At 47.0% G+C, this 24362-nt stretch overlaps 1 protein-coding gene across 1 annotated transcript in view; it reads left to right on the top strand.

Moving 5' to 3' along the window:
• Positions 1 to 4980: 4980 nt before the first annotated feature.
• Positions 4981 to 24362, top strand: part of SMAD3 (SMAD family member 3) — a 135517-nt gene continuing 116135 nt past the window's right edge. The window contains exon 1 of the mRNA XM_077263257.1: positions 4981 to 5369. Coding sequence (XP_077119372.1) covers positions 5164 to 5369 — 206 coding nt within the window. The 5' untranslated portion in view covers positions 4981 to 5163. The remainder of the gene's footprint in view (positions 5370 to 24362) is intronic.

Genomic DNA, 24362 nt, shown 5'->3' with positions numbered 1-24362 from the left:
TTCTGAAACTTAACATGGACAAAACAGAATTCATCATCTTTCCCCCATCTCACGCGAACCCCCCCAACGAACCTAACCATTACAGTAAATGGCTGCCCACTCTCCCCAGTCCCACAAGCTCGCTGCCTCGGGGTAATCCTTGATGCTGATCTCTCCTTCAAACCACATATCCAAGCCCTTTCCACTTCCTGCCGACTTCAACTCAAAAATATTTCATGAATCCGTTCATTCCTCAACCAAGAATCTGCAAAAACCCTAGTCCATGCCCTCATCATCTCTCGCCTTGACTACTGCAACCTCCTGCTCTGTGGCCTCCCCTCGAACACTCTCGCACCCCTCCAATCTATTCTAAACTCTGCTGCCCGACTAATCCACCTGTCCCCCCGCTATTCCCCGGCCTCTCCCCTCTGTCAATCCCTCCACTGGCTCCCCATTGCCCAGAGACTCCAGTAAAAAACCCTAACCATGACATACAAAGCCATCCACAACCTGTCTCCTCCATACATCTGTGACCTCGTCTCCGGGTACTTACCTACACGCAACCTCCGATCCTCACAAGATCTCCTTCTCTACTCCCCTCTTATCTCCTCTTCCCACAATCGTATACAAGATTTCTCTCGCATATCACCCCTACTCTGGAACCCTCTACCACAACACATCAGACTCTCGCCTACCATCGAAATCTTCAAAAAGAACCTGAAGACCCACCTCTTGCGACAAGCCTACAACCTGCAGTAACCACCGATAGACTAAACCGCTGCATGACCAGCTCTATCCTCACCTACTGTATTCTCACCCATCCCTTGTAGATTGTGAGCCTTTGCGGGCAGGGTCCTCACTCCTCCTGTACCAGTTATGACTTGTATTGTTTAAGATTATTGTACTTGTTTTTATTATGTATACCCCTCCTCACATGTAAAGCGCCATGGAATAAATGGCGCTATAACAATAAATAATAATAATAATAATAATAATAATATTATATATTGATATGGAAAAATTGAAAAAACAATGCCTGTTATAAACGTTCTGAAGACACATTCACTTTAAGGATACTGGGCTTTTGAAAAAAAATTACAGATTGTGGAACACAGGAAAGATATATATCTTGGTACCGTGTTAGCCAGTAGATAGAAAAATATTTAGAATTGAGAGTCCTCAGTGGTTGATACCTTTTAATGGCTAACTGAAAAGATGATAACAAATTACAAGCTTTCGAGACACCTGTCTTATCCATGTTTTTTTTTTTCTGTGATATGTTGTGCATAAATATGTGATTCTCCAGAATTTCTTGTAGTCTATGCCTGATGAAGAGACCTGAGTAGTCTCGAAAGCTTGCAATTTGTTACCATCTTTTCAGTTAGCCATTAAAAGGTATCAACCACTGAGGACTCTGAATTCTAAAGATTTTGGAATACACATTTAATACAGAAACAAAACTGAGAGTATGCTGAACAGATAAAGAGATATAAAATAGACTGATGAAATAACAACATACAAAAATACAGTCAATAATTAGAGATGAGCAGATCGATCCAAATTTTAAATAAAAAAATAAATAATTCATGGACATAAGGATGTGGAAATTAATCAGCATAAATGAGGTTCAAAGCATTACAGATGAATGGCTTTTCAGGTGTGACCTTCATACTGAGGAAGAGCATTTTGCATACCTTGGACACCTTTTTGTTTCTGTCACTATAGGAGGACCCTCTAGTAGCCCAAAGTTCACACTTGTCCTGCACAAGAACAATGAGCCTCTCAGCATTCATATGGTGGGCCATTATGCAGCTCATTAGTCCTCTGTAGCCTAAAATGTCTGAACTTCCTTGCTGTAATAACAGGATGTTATTAGTTACAGGTCCATGGAAAACACAAGACATAGGGATGGTAAGCTGTGTGTGATCCGTATATTAGTCAACCATTGACTTAGAATGGGCAAGTCTGACCCAAAATACAGATCAAAGTAGTGCACGCTGTGGTTTCTCCATGCTGATCATCAGTCTGTGTGTTAAAATGTTAATGCAGCCTTTCCCATTGACTTGCATTGGTCCTTGTGCTGTTTGTATGCCCCCATACAGCACACTGACGCATTCTACTCTCATCTGAATGAGTCTTAAAAGGAACCTGTCGTGCCCCAAAAAGCTATTAACCTCCAGATATGGAAATAATCTGCAGATTAAAGGTGCTCTCCGAGAAATGTACTGAAATAAATAACTAAAATAAATAATACACATTTAAATATTAAACTTTTTCTAAATATCTGTATATAGCAAAAAGGTATGCTTTATATACTGCAACCTGTCAGGATTCCAAGATGGCCGCTACCATCAATAACACCCCATCCTAGATTTCAGAGGACATGAAGTAGGAGTAGGATGGGCTGCGTGAAGCATGAGATAGAGGCCACGTCAGAGCAGCGTGCTGTCAGACATCATGAACTCGCATTCTTCTGTTCAGCCTACCTGACAGGACATCCAGCCGAGCTGATCTGAAGGAGAAAACACCTTTCTATAGCTAAAAATGAACATCCATCATAGTCTATGTACTAAGCTGTGTCTGACCCACACGTCTATGACTGAAAGATGGAAGCTGCAGAGAGGAAAACAGGTCATCTCTTCCCAGCACCAGGCTTTCAGTGCCCGGCCGGGCAGATTTAGGTTAATAGTGTATGGGGACGTGACATGTCCCCTTTATTTAGCAGGACACACTGATCAAACTGCTGAAAATCTGAAACTGAACAGAAATGAAAAATGCTCTGTTTTATTTCACGTGCGAGAAAAAAACAGACATCAGAATCAGGCCTTTCCAAGCAAGCAGACATTAATAAAGTCCGCAGACAGCCATATATATAGATCGAACAGAAAAAGCTTTATTTAAATTCTGACATAAATAGACAAAACACAACATATGAAATTCATATAAAAACATGAAGGAAGCAGAGCACAACTTCCCGACTTCCTGCGGGCGTTCCTGCTCCATTTACTTTAGGGCCAGACACACTGGTTCAGACAATGGCGGACACAGACTGACGAGGGGCCCTGTGCAAGAACAGTGTATAAGCCCCTCTTTGTGTCTGTCACAGAAGCTGCTTGCTGATTTGAAGGTGGTAGAGGGCCCCCTTACCTCTTGGGCCCCTCTTTGTGTCTGTGACAGAACTGAAGGTGGTAGCGGGCTCCCTTACCTCTTGGGCCCCCTTTGTGCCTGTGACAGATTTGAAGGTGTTAGCCGGCCCCCTTACCTCTTGGGCCCCCTTTGTGCCTGTGACAGATTTGAAGGTGGTAGCAGGCCCCCTTACCTCTTGGGCCTCCCTTTGCATCTGTGACAGATCTGAAGGTGGTAGCAGGCCCCCTTACCTCTTGGGCCCCTCTTTGTGTCTGTGACAGATCTGAAGGTGGTAGCCGGCCCCCTTACCTCTTGGGCCCCTCTTTGTGTCTGTGACAGATCTGAAGGTGGTAGCAGGCCCCCTTACCTCTTGGGCCTCCCTTTGCATCTGTGACAGATCTGAAGGTGGTAGCAGGCCCCCTTACCTCTTGGGCCCCTCTTTGTGTCTGTGACAGATCTGAAGGTGGAAGCGGGCCCCCTTACCTCTTGGGCCCCTCTTTGTGTCTGTGACAGATCTGAAGGTGGTAGCCGGCCCCCTTACCTCTTGGGCCCCTCTTTGTGTCTGTGACAGATCTGAAGGTGGTAGCAGGCCCCCTTACCTCTTGGGCCCCTCTTTGTGTCTGTGACAGATCTGAAGGTGGTAGCAGGCCCCCTTACCTCTTGGGCCTCTCTTTGTGTCTGTGACAGATCTGAAGGTGGTAGCCGGCCCCCTTACCTCTTGGGCCTCTCTTTGCGTCTGTGACAGATTTGAAGGTGGTAGCCGGCCCCCTTACCTCTTGGGCCTCTCTTTGTGTCTGTGACAGATCTGAAGGTGGTAGCAGGCCCCCTTACCTCTTGGGCCTCTCTTTGTGTCTGTGACAGATCTGAAGGTGGTAGCCGGCCCCCTTACCTCTTGGGCCTCTCTTTGCGTCTGTGACAGATTTGAAGGTGGTAGCCGGCCCCCTTACCTCTTGGGCCTCTCTTTGTGTCTGTGACAGATCTGAAGGTGGTAGCAGGCCCCCTTACCTCTTGGGCCCCTCTTTGTGTCTGTGACAGATCTGAAGGTGGTAGCCGGCCCCCTTACCTCTTGGGCCCCTCTTTGAGATTTTTATCTGCAGCATCGGAAAATACACCAGGAGCTAAGATGGCTCTCCAGTGATGCCAGCTGGCTTCAGAGCAGATACTGGTAAAAGCCTGTAAGTACTCAGCATGTTCGGCCACTGCTGCTAGACCACAGTGGTGGCTGGTAACCTGGGCAACAAGACGTAAACAATAAATAAGAAATTGCATTTATGGTTTGGGAGGGTTTTAATAAACAGTAATTTGTAAAGTTGCCCTTATAACTACGGTGAATGCGGGCAGACGCCATGAGCGCTGGGCGAGATGGGGCGCATGGCGGCATCACAGATTATAGCACGCTCTGCTCGCCAGACTGGTGCTACAGTAGATGAGTGAGCCCACATTGCACTGGTACTAGCCCTGCCCATAACTGTGTGTGCCCTCCAGTGCCAGGGTGCAGCTGATGCCCCATAGGGAACCAGAGCACAAAGCTTATCCTTCCAGGCCTCTTATTTGTAGTGTCACCACCTATTAGTGGCACAGAATACTATTGTACACTGCGAGGAAAGTAACGCAGTGTATGAATAACAGTCTGCACCATCACACACGCAAGAGAAAGTGGCCAGGGCTCGGGCAGACTAGTGGACCGCGTCACCAGGCGCATTAATCTCTCCGTCCTTGTCAATCACCATCCGCCCCGCCCCGTCGCCTACAGTAGCCTCCGGCCTATATGCGATGCATGGAACGTGATGTCACTAAACGGGGCGGAGCTACAGGGGTGTTTGCGGGACAAGGTGGGAGTGACCGGTGCCAGGGGCGGAGGAATACCCTGAGAAGGAGGGGAGGTGACGCGGCTCGGACGGAGAGGGGGGGAATGAAAAGTTAGAAGAGAATTGTAGGCAGAGAGAGTGGAGAAGTGCAGGCGATGAGCGGCAGGTAGAGGGGCGACCCCGCAGGACACAGGCGTGTGACAAGCAGCCCCGACACTCCTAGCCCGCAGCGTTACACCAGGGGGCTGCCATGTCCTCCATCCTGCCCTTCACTCCCCCAATCGTGAAGAGACTGCTGGGCTGGAAGAAGGGCGAGCAGAATGGCCAGGAGGAGAAGTGGTGCGAGAAGGCGGTGAAGAGCCTGGTGAAGAAGCTGAAGAAGACCGGCCAGCTGGACGAGCTGGAGAAAGCGCTGGCGACCCAGAGCATCAGCACCAAGTGCATCACCATCCCCAGGTGAGGGCAGAAGGGGCACATCATGCCATGGGTGCTGCCCCCAGTGCTTACAGTGGGGCACAGTCACTGTACCCGGGCTAGTGGGGGCACAGTCACTGTACCCGGGCTTGTGGGGGCGCAGTCACTGTACCCGGGCTAGTGGGGGCGCAGTCACTGTACCCGGGCTTGTGGGGGCGCAGTCACTGTACCCGGGCTTGTGGGGGCGCAGTCACTGTACCCGGGCTAGTGGGGGCGCAGTCACTGTACCCGGGCTAGTGGGGGCGCAGTCACTGTACCCGGGCTTGTGGGGGCGCAGTCACTGTACCCGGGCTAGTGGGGGCGCAGTCACTGTACCCGGGCTTGTGGGGGCGCAGTCACTGTACCCGGGCTTGTGGGGGCGCAGTCACTGTACCCGGGCTATTGGGGGGCGCAGTCACTGTACCCGGGCTAGTGGGGGCACAGTCACTGTACCCGGGCTTGTGGGGGCGCAGTCACTGTACCCCGGGCTAGTGGGGGCGCAGTCACTGAACCCGGGCTATTGGGGGGCGCAGTCACTGTACCCGGGCTATTGGGGGGCGCAGTCACTGTACCCCGGGCTATTGGGGGCACAGTCACTGTACCCCTGGCTATTGGGGGGCGCAGTCACTGTACCCAGGCTAGTGGGGGCCGCAGTCACTGTACCCCGGGCTATTGGGGGGCGCAGTCACTGTACCCCGGGCTAGTGGGGGCGCAGTCACTGTACCCCGGGCTATTGGGGGCGCAGTCACTGTACCCGGGCTATTGGGGGCGCAGTCACTGTACCCAGGCTATTGGGGGCGCAGTCACTGTACCCGGGCTATTGGGGGCACAGTCACTGTACCCCTGGCTATTGGGGGGCGCAGTCACTGTACCCCGGGCTATTGGGGGCGCAGTCACTGTACCCAGGCTAGTGGGGGCCGCAGTCACTGTACCCCGGGCTATTGGGGGCGCAGTCACTGTACCCCGGGCTATTGGGGGCGCAGTCACTGTACCCCGGGCTATTGGGGGGCGCAGTCACTGTACCTGGGCTATTGGGGGGCGCAGTCACTGTACCCGGGCTATTGGGGGGCGCAGTCACTGTGCCCCTGGCTATTGGGGGGCGCAGTCACTGTACCCGGGCTATTGGGGGGGCGCAGTCACTGTACCCGGGCTATTGGGGGGCGCAGTCACTGTACCCGGCTATTGGGGGGCGCAGTCACTGTACCCGGCTATTGGGGGGCGCAGTCACTGTACCCCTGGCTATTGGGGGGCGCAGTCACTGTACCCCGGGCTATTGGGCGCAGTCACTGTACCCCGGGCTAGTGGGGGCGCAGTCACTGTACCCCGGGCTAGTGGGGGGCGCAGTCACTGTACCCCGGGCTAGTGGGGGCGCTGCCTCTGCACCCGGGCTAGTGTGGGTGCAGTCACTGTACCCGGGCTAGTGGGGGGGGGCACAGTCACTACCCCGGGCTAGTGGGGGTGCAGTCACTGTACCCGGGCTAGTGGGGGCACAGTCACTGTACCTGGGTGTAGTCTGGTGCCCCCTGTGTCCGGTGTGTCCTAGTACTTGTACCCACAACAGTCAGCGTCTCCATCCTAGCATCCTGTGACAACCAGCCTTGGCTGCCATTAATGCCCCCCATGTCATCACGCGGCCCCTTAGCTCCCAACATGGTGAGACTCTGTGATACTTTACCTTCCACCTTTCTGGCGGCTCCACATGTAGTGCATTGGCTGTGGAAAATCTCTGCAGGGAAATCCAGGCAGAATTACAGTATGTGGATTTCATTGCAGATTTTCCCTTAAATTCTGCAGATCGGGAAAAAAGGTAAAATGCGCAATTATAATTTTCCACTTTTTAAACTTTTTACAGCCACTCACGACACTTTTCTCCGAAAGTGAGTGGCACTTTGTGGAGGGAGCGGACCAGGAGCCGACACGGGAAGGTGTAGTTGTGAGTTTCCAGTGCCGCCTAATAGATCAGGTGCATCTTACTCCAGTGTAGCGGGAAGCTCCCTCAGTGGGTGAAACATCCACCCACCCAATCCACCCGTGCAGATTTTGCTGCTGATCTGTCGAATTTCATTGTAGATTTATTGCGCATTTTTACTTCCAAGAATTCACAGCAAACCTGCAATATGTGACATGATTCAGTGAGGTCCCGTGGTCGTATATTTCCACCCAAGGAGATGTCACTTATCAAAGATTTCTGCAGCATTGGATGAGATTTGTAAAACACTCGGGCACCTCCCTCTACCTGATTTTGTTTGTGTGTAAATTCACGTGCAAAATTATCAACAGACACATTATTCCCAATGGGGATCCCCTCTCTTGTATACGTCACCATCGTGGGTTGTTTTACACTATGAACTTATTTTACTTGCCCACCCATCCCCCAACAAAGTGGCGTTCCAGTCTTGGGTGATCGGCACCAGCACATCCCATTGGCTGAGACAGGATAGGGCACACAATGCTATTAGTTTTTGCAATTGGTGCCAGTCACATGCGGGCGCCCTCTGTTGGCGAGTACTGGACCTATAAGTACTTGAGAGTAAAGAGGCCTTTACCAATGACTGCTTCCCTTTAAGTTAAAGGTCCCAGTGATCTGACGGCTGGGGACTGTGGCTGTAGGTTAAAAAAAAAAAAAAAAGGTTCTGTTGATGACATTTGCACAGTCTTGTCTATAGATATAGCTGAATGTTCTATTCAAGGTCCAGGAGATTGGCATAAATGGTGCCAAAGGGAACTTCTGGAAGTTGTCAGATACTTTACCAACACGTGGTGCTGATGGGGCATCTGGTAATCTATGGTCCCAATGATACATAGTAGATCTTTTGAAATGCCTGATTGCACTCCTCTCTCCCTCCATATATTAATATACTATTTTCTGCATACTGTGAAAGCAGTGGCATTTGAAGGGGATCTGTGTTCCCCAAACAGCAAATTCAGCAACTTAAATTTTGACATAGGAGAAATAAGTCATACTAGTTAACTAGTTACATAATAATAATAATTTTTATTTATATAGCGCCAACATATTCCGCAGCGCTTTACAACTTATAGAGGGGACTTGTACAGACAATAGACATTACAGCATAACAGAAATCACAGTTCTAAATAGATACCAGGAGGAATGAGGGCCCTGCTCGCAAGCTTACAAACTATGAGGAAAAGGGGAGACACGAGAGGTGGATGGTATCAATTGCTTTAGTTATTTGGACCAGCCATAGTGTAAGGCTCGGGTGTTCATGTAAAGCTGCATGAACCAGTTAACAGCCTAAGTATGTAGCAGTACAGACACAGAGGCTATTGACTGCATAAAGTGTATGAGAACATGATGCGAGGAACCTGATTATGTGTTTTGTTTTTTTTTCTATTTTTAATAGGCCACACAGGGATAGTTAAGTTAATGTACATACTGTACATATAACTGCTGTAGTTGATAAAAAAAAAAATCACCTTTAATCCATACGCAAATCGAGGAGCTTCGGTGCACCCTTAGTGGGGCCAATATCTCGGTGCACCATTATGCCCTACAATTTGCATCGCTAGCACCGCCCCTGGTCTTGATTTACACCGCTGATGTTCACACAGTCAATGCTTCCTTAGCTTAAACCCCTGTTCGTGCACTGACACTGGAGGAGCCCAGTAGTGCACTCACTGCGTCAGTGTCGTTGCGCACTCTGTGAGGATGCGAGCATACTGTAATCTCTGGCCCCTGCTAATTTAAGGCTGCCTCTCACTGCACACAGAAGTTTAGTGAACAAGTAGCTTCAGAGAGGAGCCGGAGATAAGAGCATGCCCGCATTGACACTATGCATGCGCTACTGGGCTCCTCCAGCGTCAGTGCACAAGCGCAGCAGCTGGGATTAGAGGTTGGGGAGCAGTAACTGTGAGAAAGCCAGTTATGTCAATAAAACTCAGGGATGGTGCTAGATATGCAGATTGGAGGGTGTAAAGCTGCACCAAGACATTGGCCACGCCACAGGTGCACCGAGACATTGTCCACGCCAGGGCTGCACCGAGACATTGTCCATGCCAGGGCTGCACCGAGACATTGTCCATGCCAGGGCTGCACCGAGACATTGTCCATGACAGGGCTGCACCGAGACATTGTCCATGACAGGGCTGCACCGAAACATTGTCCATGCCAGGGCTGCACTGAGACATTGGCCACGCCAGGGCTGCACCGAGACATTGGCCCGCCAGGACTGCGCCCAGACATTGGCCACGTCAAGGCTGCACCAAGACATTGTCCACACCAAGGACGCACCTATACATTGTCCACACCAGGGCTGCATTGAGATATTGGCCACGCCAAGGACGCACTGAGACATTGGCCAAGGTGACATTGGCCATGGCATGGGTGCACCAAGACATTGTCCATGCTAAGGATGCACTGAGACATTGGCAAAGGTGACATTGGCCATGGCATGGGTGCACCGAGACATTGTCCACGCTAAGGATGCATTGAGACATTGGCCAAGGTGACATTGGCCATGGCATGGGTGCTCCGAGACATTGTCCACGCCAAGGACGCATCGAGACATTGGCCAAGGCTGCACCGAGACATTGTCCATGCCAAGGACGCACCAAGACATTGGCCATGCCAGGGCTGCACCGAGACATTGGCCTCGCCAGGGCTGCACCGAGACATTGGCCACGCCAAGGACGCACTGAGACATTGGCCAAGGTGACATTCGCCATGGCATGGGTGCACCAAGACATTGTCCACACCAAGGACACACAGAGACATTGGCCAAGGCTGCACCGAGACATTGTCCACACCAAGGACGCACAGAGACATCGGCCAAGGCTGCATCGAGACATTGGCCACGCCAGGGCTGCACCAAGACATTGGCCAAGGCTGCATCGAGACATTGTCCATGCCAAGGACGCACAGAGACATTGGCCAAGGCTGCATCGAGACATTGTCCACACCAAGGACACACAGAGACATTGGCCAAGGCTGCATCGAGACATTGTCCACACCAAGGCTGCATCGAAGCACCCTCATTTGCATATGGATTAAAGGTGATCTTTTTTTTATTTCGACAACTGCAACCCTATAGTATATTGTTGTTATGATTTTTATAAAGGCTAAGTCCGATTGTTTCAGTAGCTAAATTTGCAGTTTGGGGATGACAAACAGTTGTTTATTTGGGCCTTCTAGGGACATTCTGCATCTCTCAGTAATCCTGTTGCAAGTTCATTGGCACTGGCATCTCACCCAAGGTGTCTATTTCGGCAGCTTTCTGCCTTATTTTTGAGAGGCAGGCACCTAATCTGCATGTTACAAAAGTGTCCCAGGCGTGTGAGTACATGCACAGGGCTGGATAGGGGGGCAGGCTGGGCTCAGCGCTCAGAATAGTACAGTTGTAAAGCTGGATTTTAGCCATTCTTCACTGAAGGTATAATCCAATTGAAAGAATTTATTTTCTCTAAATACACAACTCCCCAGCAGTTATGTCATCTGTAGATAGCGTTCATGTATCTAGGACACCGATCGCCTAATACGGTGCCATCTAAACAGGCACTAAACCCTTAAAGATAGTGGTAAACGGGGTCTTTACTGGAAGGTGTGAATGAAATACTCTTGTTGGGTAAAATTGAGAGTAACTGGAAGTGAGAACTCTACATTATTGTGTTACTAAAGAGGTGTTTCCATCTTATAAAGCGATGGCGTATTGCTAGGACATGCATTACTTTATAGTTGGTGGGGTCCGAACTTTCAGACAGCCATCAATTCTTAGCCTGAATGTAGTAAAAATGCAGCAGTGCAGCTACTTCACCATTGTACCCTGCAGAGCGGCGCTCCTGGCCTACCTCCTGTATCGGGAACTGAGGCCCCTTCTCCTATTATCTGAGCAAAATTATCCATCTGGTTGGTTTCAGATCACAGCACGTTTGCCCTGTCTGGTGTCTATAGAAGAAGCTGTGTGGATTTTTTTTTTTTCTATTAGTAGAGGGGGACAAGCGGCAACCTAAACTCCGATGTAAAGGGGCTCACACATCTTATGTATTGGTCGGCCAAATGCTTGTTCAGCTGATAGCTGTCTCTTAGCCATACACCCGGATGCCGAGCTCAGCCAAGCATTTGGGTCTTCAGTTGGGAGAGTGGATGACAGTCTTATCTCCCAGATAAAGGATTGCCCAACCTGCCCAATTCTCATCCTTCCCACATTATCTTTTTGGGGAGAGTCGGAAGGTCCCAGTGAGATCGCTGGTTCTGCCTGCTGTAATCTGATGTGGACCTTAGAGGCCTGCGCTTACAATGGGCTATCTTCTGTCTGTGTCCCCTCCTGGGAAAATGGATATGATATGGACAGCACAAGGACAAATAAAGTCACTGTGGTAATCATGGACTGCGTGTCTCACTGTGCATTACTTTGATCCATATTTCAGATCAGACTTGCCCATTTTAAGTCAATGGGTGTGCAAAAAAACTGATCACATACGGGTTACCATCCAAACGTCATGAGTTTTTCTGGATCCATTGCAATGATAGACATAGCAGACCGTATTCGCCTTTTATCATTTATTAAATTCTTGATGTAAAAAGTGGATGCCATATGGACATGATGTGGCTGTAAAAACTGACATAAGGATGGCACACAGATGGCAGGAAAATTGATTGCTTTTTTTCTGGATTAAAATGGACGATTTTGTTGGACGATTTTATATACGGCGTCTGATTGAGCCCTAAGATCGGGAGACGGCTCCTAGAAATAGTGAAGAGCATTTATGCACTTGACTCACACGGTTCAGAGCTTGGCCATACACATGCAAATTGCCGTAGAATATCTTACTTTGCAAACTGATCATTTTCCCACAGTTGATCTCTAACGCCTGGCAGTGGCCTCTTCACCCCCTCTGATGAATAGTGAGCGGGCATTTCTGGGCAGCGCTTCTGGATACCTGTGCACACCGCTGCAGTTGTACCAGCCTTCGCCAGCCACGTTGTTCTATCCACCTCTCAGATGTTTGTTCTTAAACCATGTGATTCAAGTGCGACTGTAGATGGTGGCAAAGTTTTAGTCATATGCAAGTTGGATGTTCATGTCTAAACCCTCAGGAGTAAATGTGAATTAGGCAGATAGATGCAGTGCTCCCCCATTCACTTCTGTTATAGAGCGACTCCAGATGAAACGTACCTAAAAGTCACGTCAGGCAGGGAGTGATGTTGATGGCCTTTCTTGGACATTAATCTGTATTTGTAAAATTCAGTTTAATTCAGTTAACCCATTACTTGCCAAATAACATTTTTTACAAGTACGGATTTTTCAGAAAAGGGCGTCCCAATATTCAATTAAAAATGACAATGACATGATTTCCTATTTTGAAAACATTCATTTTACAAACACAACAGAAAAAATTGGACCTAATTATAAAAATTATAAAATCATAGTTGCTAGAAGCTAAAGATTAGGCGTCCCAAAAAAAAGGACATTGGTAGATAATGGGTTAAAGGTAAGGCCATACGGGCAGGCCGATAGCTGAATTTTTTATTAACAACCAATCACTTGATTTTGCAGAACAGCTCACAGCACTGTCATTACAATTGGCCACGTGATTTTATGGCTGAAACTACTGTTCTGGAAAATCAAATACGGTAATTGTTTAATTAGCCACTAATTGTTGTCTGCATGTGGTCACACTTCGGCCATAACTAGGCAACCACGTCTATCATTGGTGGGTGTCCAGACTTGCTATGACATGTGCTTTAATTCTGTACTTGTACATGTAACCTGCCAGTCTGTAGTGTGGTGATACGGATGCCCAGGTGCCAGGCTTACTCTCTGCCCGTTGTACACATCTGTGTTGGAAGGTGAAGCCTTTGATTACTGCGCAGTGCCACCCGAGTTGTGTCTAGTTACAGCTAGGACATGGCGGTCTATTCCAATGCTTCAACTTTGGCATCGGCTGTGTAACAATGTGTTTACTCTCTGCTCATTCACCAGCAGATTGGGATTGTATTTCCCGGCATGTGCCTCTGTCTCCTCCTCTGTGTAGTCTTGGCTTTGTTTATACGCAGTGCTCGCGTGTAGTAAGGAGCGGCGGTGGTGATGGACCCCGGCGGTGGTGATGGACCCCGGCGGTGGTGATGGATCCCGGCGGTGGTGATGGATCCCGGCGGTGGTGATGGACCCCGGTGAGCCGTGCCCAGATGTGGTAATACATGCTATCAGATTGTGACTCATTGGTTCTGACTACTACTAGATAAGCCTTCTCTGCTAAAATGTAATGATAAGTCTGCTCCTCCATGTGATCAGTGCAATAAGATCTCCTTGCTTCTGCAGGATTCCTTCCCATCAATATATGAAGGCTGGGGAACTGGGGAAGATTATTTCATTCTGAAATCACTTTTTTTTAATTTTTTTTAAAGGAAATGACTATAGGTTGAGATATACTTCAAAGTTGTAAAATGTAATGCCTAATTTCTTTCCTTTCCTATCATCATAATTTTGTAAGGTTTTTTTTTCCAAGGAAAAAAAATGCATAAATCTACATCACTTGATAGGGCTTGTCCAGGACTGGGCAACCTCTTAATAGCAGCAGTCTGGTGCATAAAATAAAAAAGTGGATCCCTGTCTCTCGGACCATTGGCGCTCCTGAGATCTTCCCGCTGTCCCTCCCTGCTGGCACTTGACATTATTTCATGTGACCGCTGCAGCCAGTGTGCTGTGACCAGTGGGAGGACCAGTGGGGAGATCGCAGGTACTTGATACAGCGCAGTATAGTGATAACTGATCTATCGCGCACCATGCTGTCTGTTTGCCCTGACTATATATCTTTGGAAATGTCAGATACTTTCGTGAAGGTTAAATGAACATCAGCAGCAGAATTCAGCAGGAAAGCATTGACTGGCATGTGTGGCCTGACCCTAGCACCTACCACTAAGGGAGGGGAACTGGAAGTCTGGGGCACGGGGTGTTTGCTGGGCAGCGGACATTTCTGCCATGTAGAGGTTACTGACCTGACTGGCTGGAGTCATGTTGTTGTCGTCTGCTCTTCACCCAAAAATAGGACAGATGGAGGTGACAACCTTAAGACTCAGGTTAGCGCCACTTGCTGCAATGTCATGTTCTGGTATGTGTGTTATCTCTGAAACCGCCGCTATACCTATAATACACCTCTTCAATAGCATTACCCTACATTACATGACGATCGGGATATTTTGCTATATATCACAATAATTGGATAAATTGCATTAACTCGTAAGCTGAAAATGACATATGATGTAATAAGAGTGTCTCTATTAATAGAGCCAGTTTCAGCCCCACCATAACAGTGACACTGTCCCTACCTAACATAGCAGTGCCTGTGCCCCCTTAAAATTTATCAGCCAGTTTTTGCTATTTAATCTGATGGCAGCATAAGAGGTAAAGTCTGGGACACAGATTTCAGGAATGTGTCACTTGTTAGGCTGTGTGCTCTTGTGTCCATACAATGAAGGTGTAATCACCAAGAGATTATCACTGCCCAGACTACAGCTCACGTCCAACTACACCCTATTTCTGATAAACAGCACACTGTCAATAGACAATGTACATAGAGAATCTGGTGTGAGTGAGGTTAGCTCTCTGAGCTCTGCTACATCTAAAAACTCTGATTGTGTCACAACTGTTGCACCCAGTAAACTAAGTGATACATCATTGGAATCAGGGTCTCTTTTCCCACATTATGCTGCTCTCAGATGAGGGAACCAAAATCTGGTGACGGATTCCCTTTAAGGAAACAGTCACCTTCTAAATATATATTCTGCCATGCAGTTGAATTTAATCTGCCGGTCCTGGGAGCAGTCATTTCATAAGGCTCCCCCAATGCAATAATCCTTAGGACCCCCTTTATCAGAGCTGGGCAGTACTTGCCTTCCAGCGACATGCCCAATGTGACATAGTTACGGAACGTTCCCTAAATGTCAGAGTTGAGACACAGGATTTGTAGGATCCTGGTCCAGCGGTGGCCATGTCGTAGTCCATGCCCTGCTGACCTCCTCCTTCCTGTCTGCGCCTCATCTCATTGGTAGGCTCGTCACAATGATGACATCACGCCAGGCCTACAAATCGGAGGAGGGGATACTGACAGGTAGGAGGAGGCTTGCAGGGCTCTGTTTGGAAACCATTGACTACCAATATGGCCACTGAATCAGGGAATCATCTCTACTTAATATAAGGGCCAATTAATGGCTGCCTACATTAACTATAGGAAGTTTCTCTAGCGGTAATGGTAATAAAGCCATATTTATTGTCACCTGCATGTTACTCGGCACCATAGCTCGGTCTACTTGTAGAAAGTCTCACCAGAAAGTGTGGATGAGCTGCAGAGCTTTCTCAGCCTCCTGAGGACTTGGCATAACAAGTTAGAGGGCCGTACGTTTCAATGTTTAAATTCAGTATAATTGCCGTCTTGTTAAACCCCCCATCCTGTTGTATCAGGTTGCAATATAAGAGCCCCGTTTCAATTAATGATAACCATCTGTACATGTGGATTTCTGTATATGCAGATGTTATTCTCACTACGAAACCCTCCCGGTGCAGAGGGGGCGAGGAGCAGCCGCGTAGATGTGTTCCCTTTTATTGCCTCCCGCAGCTGCACTTCCCTACTCAAAAAGCAAATTTTCAAGTCTAAATGTAGAATAGCGAGAGCGAGCGCGAATGCTTTTTTGCAAATGAAAGCATAGCGTTTTTCATTTAATGATCATCAGCCCCTGTGCAAAGGGTTAATGGGACAGCATTTAGATGGAAATGTTCAGATTGTTTTGGTCGAGTTCCAGAATTGCAAATAAAAACAGTTCTCAGTGAGAAAGGAAGTTGCTTTGTTTGTAAATTAAATGAAGGGTTAACGCCCGGTTCACTTTCGGGGCCTGTGACCTTCAGTTTGTCATCAGAGCGTCAGCTCTGCGGCACAGGAGTCCAGAGACATCTCCGTTCTCTGCTGGTGTATGGAGCCGTCATGCTTTTCACTCATATCTGTTGGTTTTCTTTGTGGTCCAAAGAGATTAAATGGCTTGTTCTGTGCAATTGGGAAATTTAGATTCTGGATTCCCCTGGGCCAGGGACTGGCGTGTCTTATGTCTAGATAGTGACAGTACAATATGTATGTATGTTATTAATATATAGCAGTCATACTATATAGCACTGTGTGCTTACAATTGCTCATTTTGCCTTTCTACCCTGATAATTCTTCTCTTTTCCATTAGGTCTATGACATCACATGATTAATAACTGACTAGCTGAATCCTTCTAAGCTCGATTTAGAAACAGGAGGTCAATTTCTAACGACTCAGCCAAATCATACGGAGATGGGAATAAGGGGCTGTGGATATCTAATCTCTGTTGAGGGGAAAAAAGGATTGGGCATGTCCAGGTCCAACTTGACTTAACCTTCTTTCTCCCAACATATGTAGTCAGGAAAAAGAACGACCGATTCGATGGTCCGCTGCCGCTAGGGTGTAACTATGATGGGAGCAGGAGTTCCATTTGCACCTGGGCCCTAGAGCCTAGGGAGGCCCCAAGGTCACTGTGCCCCATATGAGAAGACCAATTATAAAGACCAGCCTGCTGTTGAAGACCTCACTCATGGGCTTCAACCTACGCCATTGGCTCTTCCTGCCAACGTCAACATGTTGGGACGTTGTTTAGATGATGTTTATAGCCACCTGTGGACCATTAAAGGCAAAGTGTCGGTTCCCTAAACTGGCAGGAGAGCCCAGCCGCAGTCCGCATTAGGACACGTTCAGTATTTGGTCAGTATTTTACATCAGTATCTGTAAGCCAAAACCTGCAGTGGGACAATCAGAGGAAAAGTATAATAGAAACATTTGCACCACTTCTGTATTTATCACCCACTCCTGGTTTTGGCTACAAATACTGACAAATACTGAATGTGTGACCGTGGCCTTAAAGCTATTATACCTGCAGCCTTGGGGTCCTCTGACAATGTCTACGTAAAGTTTCTATGTTCTCGCAGTTTTCCAGGTTCTCTCAAGATGATGGGGACGGTGAGTGTAGACAGTGTCTGCAGTGATTATGTTGGCACTATGTAAACATAATAAATAGATTATTTTTTTTTAGACCAAATAGTAAGAACTTCATAGATCTCACTAAATAGGAATCCAAGAAAGTTAGTTGCCCAGTGAGAGATTATTCAGCACATTGGATGCAGGGATTTCTCCGGCCTCCTTCACACTGCAGAACATTAGCGTTGTATTTCACAATGCATCTACATTTTGCTTTGGGGGTGACGAAGGGCTTTGAACGCTTGTTCCATTGTGATCCTTAGCAAATGCACCCCAAATAGCTGAGCAGCCCTGTGGTTGGTGCGAGTTTCCCCAACAGAAGCTTCTTTCCATTGCTCAGGCAATAAATAGTTTTTCTCTTTAACCACAAACCATGTGACTTTGGAATCTGCGCAGGGAGTGGTGCACACACAGCTACTTCTGTGTACACTCAGCCCGCTCCTCTGCCATCTCACCGGGGGCTGTCTGTACGGAGCCACCACAGAGTTACCTCCATGGATGCCCGCTAGATTTGGGGCGCTGCCACTCAAGACCAGAGACTATCTCACAAATTGTAGTCTGTTCTCCTAATGATATTTGGGAAATCTGCTGTAACCCGTGCCGCACATAATAATAATAATCTTTATTTATATAGCGCCAACATATTCCGCAGCGCTTTACAGCTTAACAGTGTCAAACACAACAGTCATAAGTAACAACATTAACAATACAATAATTAAAGCACAATAAGACTCCCCTGCTCGTGAGAGCTTACAATCTACAATGAGGTGGGGGAGATACAAAGCTCAGGTGTGTATTTACAATGATGGTCCAGCCATCTTCAGGGGGTGGGGGGTAGATGGAGATAGTGAATGGGCTACACACACAAACATAAAATGACTTTGATTAGTGAACGTGATAGGCCGCTCTGAACAAATGAGTTTTGAGGAAGCGCATAAAACTGTGGAAGTTGTAGATGGTCCTAATATCTTGTGGGAGAGCATTCCAGAGGATTGGCGCAGCACGGGAGAAGTCTTGGAGTCGGGAGTGGGAGGTACGGATTAGTGCAGAGGTTAGTCGAAAGTCGTTTGCAGAGCGCAGAGGTCGGTTAGGCCGATAGACAGAAATGAGGGAGGAGATGTAAGGGGGTGCCGCACTGTGGAGAGCTTTGTGGGTGAGAACAAGTACTTTGAATTGTATCCTGTAATGAATGGGCAGCCAGTGTAAGGACTGGCGAAGAGCGGACACGTCCGAGTAACGATTAGCTAGATTCATCCAGGTGTCACTCTCCATAAAGGAGAGACAAACAAGGGAATAAAAGACGTTTACTAGGACCACAGCCGCTACTGCTACATTTCTTTAACTTGATAGGAAATATGTGGAAAAGTACTTCTATCATATGTGCTGTCTGACCACTTACAGTGTCTTGCAATATTTTGAGGTCGTCACTGCTTAAGAAAATAATTAAAGGAGCAGTTGTATAGAGCGCTATAGGACTATGTCGCGGTATGTCACGATATTACGCACGTGATATAGAACGATTAAGACTTTCGTAGACTCATATTTTGCTGTGCCCACTAGCCATATGCACCTATGTTAAGCGAGCTAGCCTAAAGCCATGCTTACCCCCCCTGAATTAGGCCTGGTAATTCAGTGACCTGACATTTTGGTTAAGGACTTAGAAGATATAGCACCCTCCATCCAAGAAACCTCATAAAATGAACATTTTAGCTTGTCAGACGCAATTATATACTGCTAATAGCACTTTAAAAGGAATCTGTCAGCAGATTTTTGCTATGTAATCTAAAGGCAGCAGGAGGTAGGGGCTGAGGTACAGATTTCAATGATGTGTCACTTATTTGGCTGTGTGCTGTTGTTTACTTACAGTGAAGGTTTTATCACAGGACATTATCACTGCCCTGGACTGGTACTCCAGTGAGCAGTTGTCCAACTCTGCCCTGTCTTCTGATAAGCAGCTCACTGTTAATAGACAATGTACATTGTAAGGTTTCTCTTACTGAGAGTGTTGGGGGACACTCGCTTGACCGCGATATTTAAGCACACAGCACGGGTTTATAAAAGAAAGCAGTCCATACGGTTTATTAAGCCACATAAACCGGGTTAAGCACAGTTCATTACATAGAATACAACAGGCACCAACAGTCTCTTTGGTACCTGACGGGAGCTCCTGCTCCACCTTGCCGACTCTTCCAACAGCCTTTGGGTAAGCTGCCTAACAGGGATCACCAACTCGCCTGGTCAATACACAGTAGTCAGTCCAGATCTCACCAAAGGACTCCAGCTTCCCCACACCGTAACGGACACTGGCTCTGCAGATCCTGGTCGTCACCTCGTTACCACAGGTCCTGGACCCCGTCCTCCACCTATCAGCTTAGGTCCTGGACCCCGTCCTCCACCTGTCACAACAGGTCCTGGACCCCGTCCTCCACCTGTCACAACAGGTCCTGGACCCCGTCCTCCACCTGTCACAACAGGTCCTGGACCCCGTCCTCCACCTGTCACAACAGGTCCTGGACCCCGTCCTCCACCTGTCACAACAGGTCCTGGACCCCGTCCTCCACCTGTCAGCTTAGGTCCTGGACCCCGTCCTCCACCTGTCAGCTTAGGTCCTGGACCCCGTCCTCCACCTATCAGCTTAGGTCCTGGACCCCGTCCTCCACCCATTACCTCAGGTTACCAGGATCACGCCAGTGGCCTAGTCCACGTTCTCAGGTGCTCTCCGGACCCTAGTCATTCCTAGGCCAATCCAGCACCATTCGGGACCCTAGTCATTCCTAGGACAGTCCCCGGGACCCTAGTCATTCCTAGGACAATCCCGCACCGTTCCCAGGTGCTTGCAGGACCCTGGTCATTCCCAGGCCAATCCAGCACCATTCGGGACCCTAGTCGTTCCTAGGACAGTCCCGCACCGTTCCCAGGTGCCTGCAGGACCCTAGTCATTCCCAGGACAGTCCAGCAGCTTCATCGGTCAGGTCCATACACAGGTTCCACACAGGAACCACACAGGACCTGCCGGACACACCCCCCATGTGACCCACATCCTGGTCACATTATATACCTGAAACCACACCCCTGGATGTGTGTGTGGATGTGTGGCTAGTCTGACCCTCCCGTCTCTCATGACTAGCCTAGTAAGTCACCCAAACTTAACTATACACATTACAGAAACTCTTGAGGGACTACAGGTCCCAGCATAAACACAAAACATCAGACTTACTACGCAGACTCCCTCTGCGACACATATCGGCCATTCACAACACTGCCGATTACAGGTTCACCACGAATATCACCACAACAGATACGCCTCCATGCATATCTCGCAGAGCGCACAGAGCGCCCCCTAGCTGCCACAGGGGTCACTACACCATCACATATATCACAACATAGAAAGCTAGGGTGTGGACAGGGTTGTGTCACAACTGCTGCACCCAGTAAACTAATGGACACATTGCTGGAATCAGGGTCCCTTTCTGTTCATTATTCTGCCTCCTGATGAGGTAGCAAAATTCTGGTGACACTATCGCTTTAAATACCATAAGGGGGTTACATTGTCTTCTATATTGAAGGCTGTTGTAATGTAAGAGTGGTGGTCACACATGCTCACTATCTCTACATTCACATGGGGACCTTTGGGATGACCATTCTTAGAATCAGTAAGGGTCTCATCACGTAGACCCCCAGTGAACATATGTCCATTATCTATCCTGTGGACAGGTGATAAATGTTGAATATGTGACAACCTCCTTAACCATCCAACCCTAGTGAAGAGCTGATGCGGAAGGTGTGATAATGAATACTCTGGCATTAAATCTGCAGTGTATTTCTGTAACCAAAATGGCAGAGCGCTTATGTGTTTTTAATACTGAGAGTGTAGTAAGGCTGTGTTTCCACGTATCTGACCATCTTAAAGGGAATCTGTCAGCAAGATTTTGCTATGTAATCACAGGACAGCATGAGGTAGGGGTTAACACACAGAATTCAAGAATGAGTCAGGTCAGGCTGTGTGCTGTTGTTTACTTACACTAAAGGTTTTATCACTTGGTGATTATCGTTGCTGTAACTAGCTAGTGTGCGCATGCAAGTCTGGCTCCGCCCCCTCCTCTGATTAGCAGCTTACTGACAGTGTACAGAGTCTGGTGTGGGCGGGGCTAGCTTTTCAGCTCTGCTGCTTTCCTAATAATAAAAACTCTTGAATGTGTCAGAACGGTTGCACTCAGTAAACTAGGTGATACCGCACTGGATTCAGGGTCTGTTTGCTTACATCATGCTGCTCTCAGATAAGGTAGCAAAACCCAGTGACAGATTCCCTTTAATTATAAAGTCCTACAGAATATGCTGGCGCTATGCAAATTACATTTAGTATGATTTTTTATTTTTATTATGTTGTTTTTTTTCCCTTCAGTGTTGTGCAGAAACTCTGAAGGAAAACTGTCGTGAGCAATGATTCCATAGTTGTCTGATATTTCCCATTCATCTGACACCTCATTATTCCATAGTTGTCTATGTGATATTTCCCATTCATCTGACACATCATTATTCCATAGTTGTCTATGTGATATTTCCCATTCATCTGACACATCATTATTCCATAGTTGTCTATGTGATATTTCCCGTTCATCTGACACATCATTATTCCATAGTTGTCTAAGTGATATTTCCCATTCATCTGACACATCATTATTCCATAGTTGTCTATGTGATATTTCCCATTCATCTGACACATCATTATTCCATAGTTGTCTAAGTGATATTTCCCATTCATCTGACACCTCATTATTCCATAGTTGTCTATGTGATATTTCCCATTATTCTGACACCTCATTATTCCATAGTTGTCTATGTGATATTTCCCATTCATCCGACACCTCATTATTCCATAGTTGTCTATGTGATATTTCATATTCATCTGACACATCATTATTCCATAGTTGTCTATAATATTTCCCGTTCATCTGACACCTCATTATTCCATAGTTGTCTATGTGATATTTCCCATTCATCTGACACCTCATTATTCCATAGTTGTCTATGTGATATTTCCCGTTCATCTGACACATCATTATTCCATAGTTGTCTATGTGATATTTCCCATTCATCTGACACATCATTATTCCATAGTTGTCTATGTGATATTTCCCATTCATCTGACACATCATTATTCCATAGTTGTCTATGTGATATTTCATATTCATCTGACACCTCATTATTCCATAGTTGTCTATGTGATATTTCATATTCATCTGACACATCATTATTCCATAGTTGTCTATGTGATATTTCCCATTCATCTGACACCTCATTATTCCATAGTTGTCTATGTGATATTTCATATTCATCTGACACATCATTATTCCATAGTTGTCTATAATATTTCCCGTTCATCTGACACCTCATTATTCCATAGTTGTCTATGTGATATTTCCCATTCATCTGACACCTCATTATTCCATAGTTGTCTATGTGATATTTCCGGTTCATCTGACACATCATTATTCCATAGTTGTCTATGTGATATTTCCCATTCATCTGACACATCATTATTCCATAGTTGTCTATGATATTTCCCATTCATCTGACACCTCATTATTCCATAGTTGTCTATGTGATATTTCATATTCATCTGACACATCATTATTCCATAGTTGTCTATGTGATATTTCCCATTCATCTGACACCTCATTATTCCATAGTTGTCTATGTGATATTTCCCGTTCATCTGACACATCATTATTCCATAGTTGTCTATGTGATATTTCCCGTTCATCTGACACATCATTATTCCATAGTTGTCTATGTGATATTTCCCGTTCATCTGACACATCATTATTCCATAGTTGTCTATGTGATATTTCCCGTTCATCTGACACATCATTATTCCATAGTTGTCTATGTGATATTTCCCGTTCATCTGACACATCATTATTCCATAGTTGTCTATGTGATACTTCCCGTTCATCTGACACATCATTATTCCATAGTTGTCTATGTGATATTTCAGAGCCGGATGAATAAACGCTGCATACAGTGCTTTCTGATTCGGATGTGGACACCAGATTGGTACACGTCTCTGCATCTAATGTCTCCAGCAAAGACAATAAAATAACTGATCACACGACCCAGGGGAGATTCTAGAAACAATACGAGAATACTATCAGAAGCTATATAACTTGGAGGGTATGCACTCGGCTAATCACGCCGGGGACATACAGGCTAAAATAGATAAATATGTAGCAGACACGCCACTTCCTAGACTTTCCACAGAGATAACAGATGAGCTAGAGGCAGACATATCGACACAAGAGGTGGATGAGGCCATAAAAAATACTCCAAACGGGAAGAGCCCTGGCCCTGATGGGTTTTCCCCCCACTTTTATAAACTCTTCAGAGAACAGTTAACACCACACATGACAAGGACTTATAACTCCATTTCTGAGTCCTCAGGGTTTACGCATCAATCTCTGGCGGCCTATATCACAGTATTGCCAAAATCGGGAAAAGATCCAACAGTGGTCTCTAACTATAGACCAATTTCTCTGATCAATATAGACATGAAATTATTCGCGAAGATCCTGGCCAACAGACTTGCACCCCTATTACCATATATCATACATTCAGACCAAGTGGGTTTCGTTCAGGGAAGAGAGGCACGTGATGGAGTGTTGAAGACTATATCTTTGATCGCTCATGCCAGGACCTACCGGAAGCACCTGGGACTGATATCGGTGGACGCCGAAAAGGCGTTTGACCGAGTGAGGTGGAGCTTCCTTCAATCAGCTCTCCGACAGATAGGGCTGGGGGACAGATTCTTATACAAAATTGCGGCCCTATACACGAACCCGTCAGCTACAATTAAAATTAATGGATGGCTCTCGGACCCCTTTAGGATTCATAATGGAACAAGACAGGGGTGTCCTCTTTCGCCCTTGTTGTACACGGTGGCAATGGAACATTTAGCGGTAGCAGTAAGAAATAACCCTAGTGTATGGGGTATCAAG

Source organism: Ranitomeya variabilis, chromosome 5, assembly GCF_051348905.1.
Source record: "Ranitomeya variabilis isolate aRanVar5 chromosome 5, aRanVar5.hap1, whole genome shotgun sequence".
In the NCBI taxonomy this organism is placed as follows: domain Eukaryota; kingdom Metazoa; phylum Chordata; class Amphibia; order Anura; family Dendrobatidae; genus Ranitomeya; species Ranitomeya variabilis.
The sequence above is the reverse complement of the archived record's forward strand: the minus strand, read 5'-3'. Positions and strand labels throughout refer to the sequence as shown.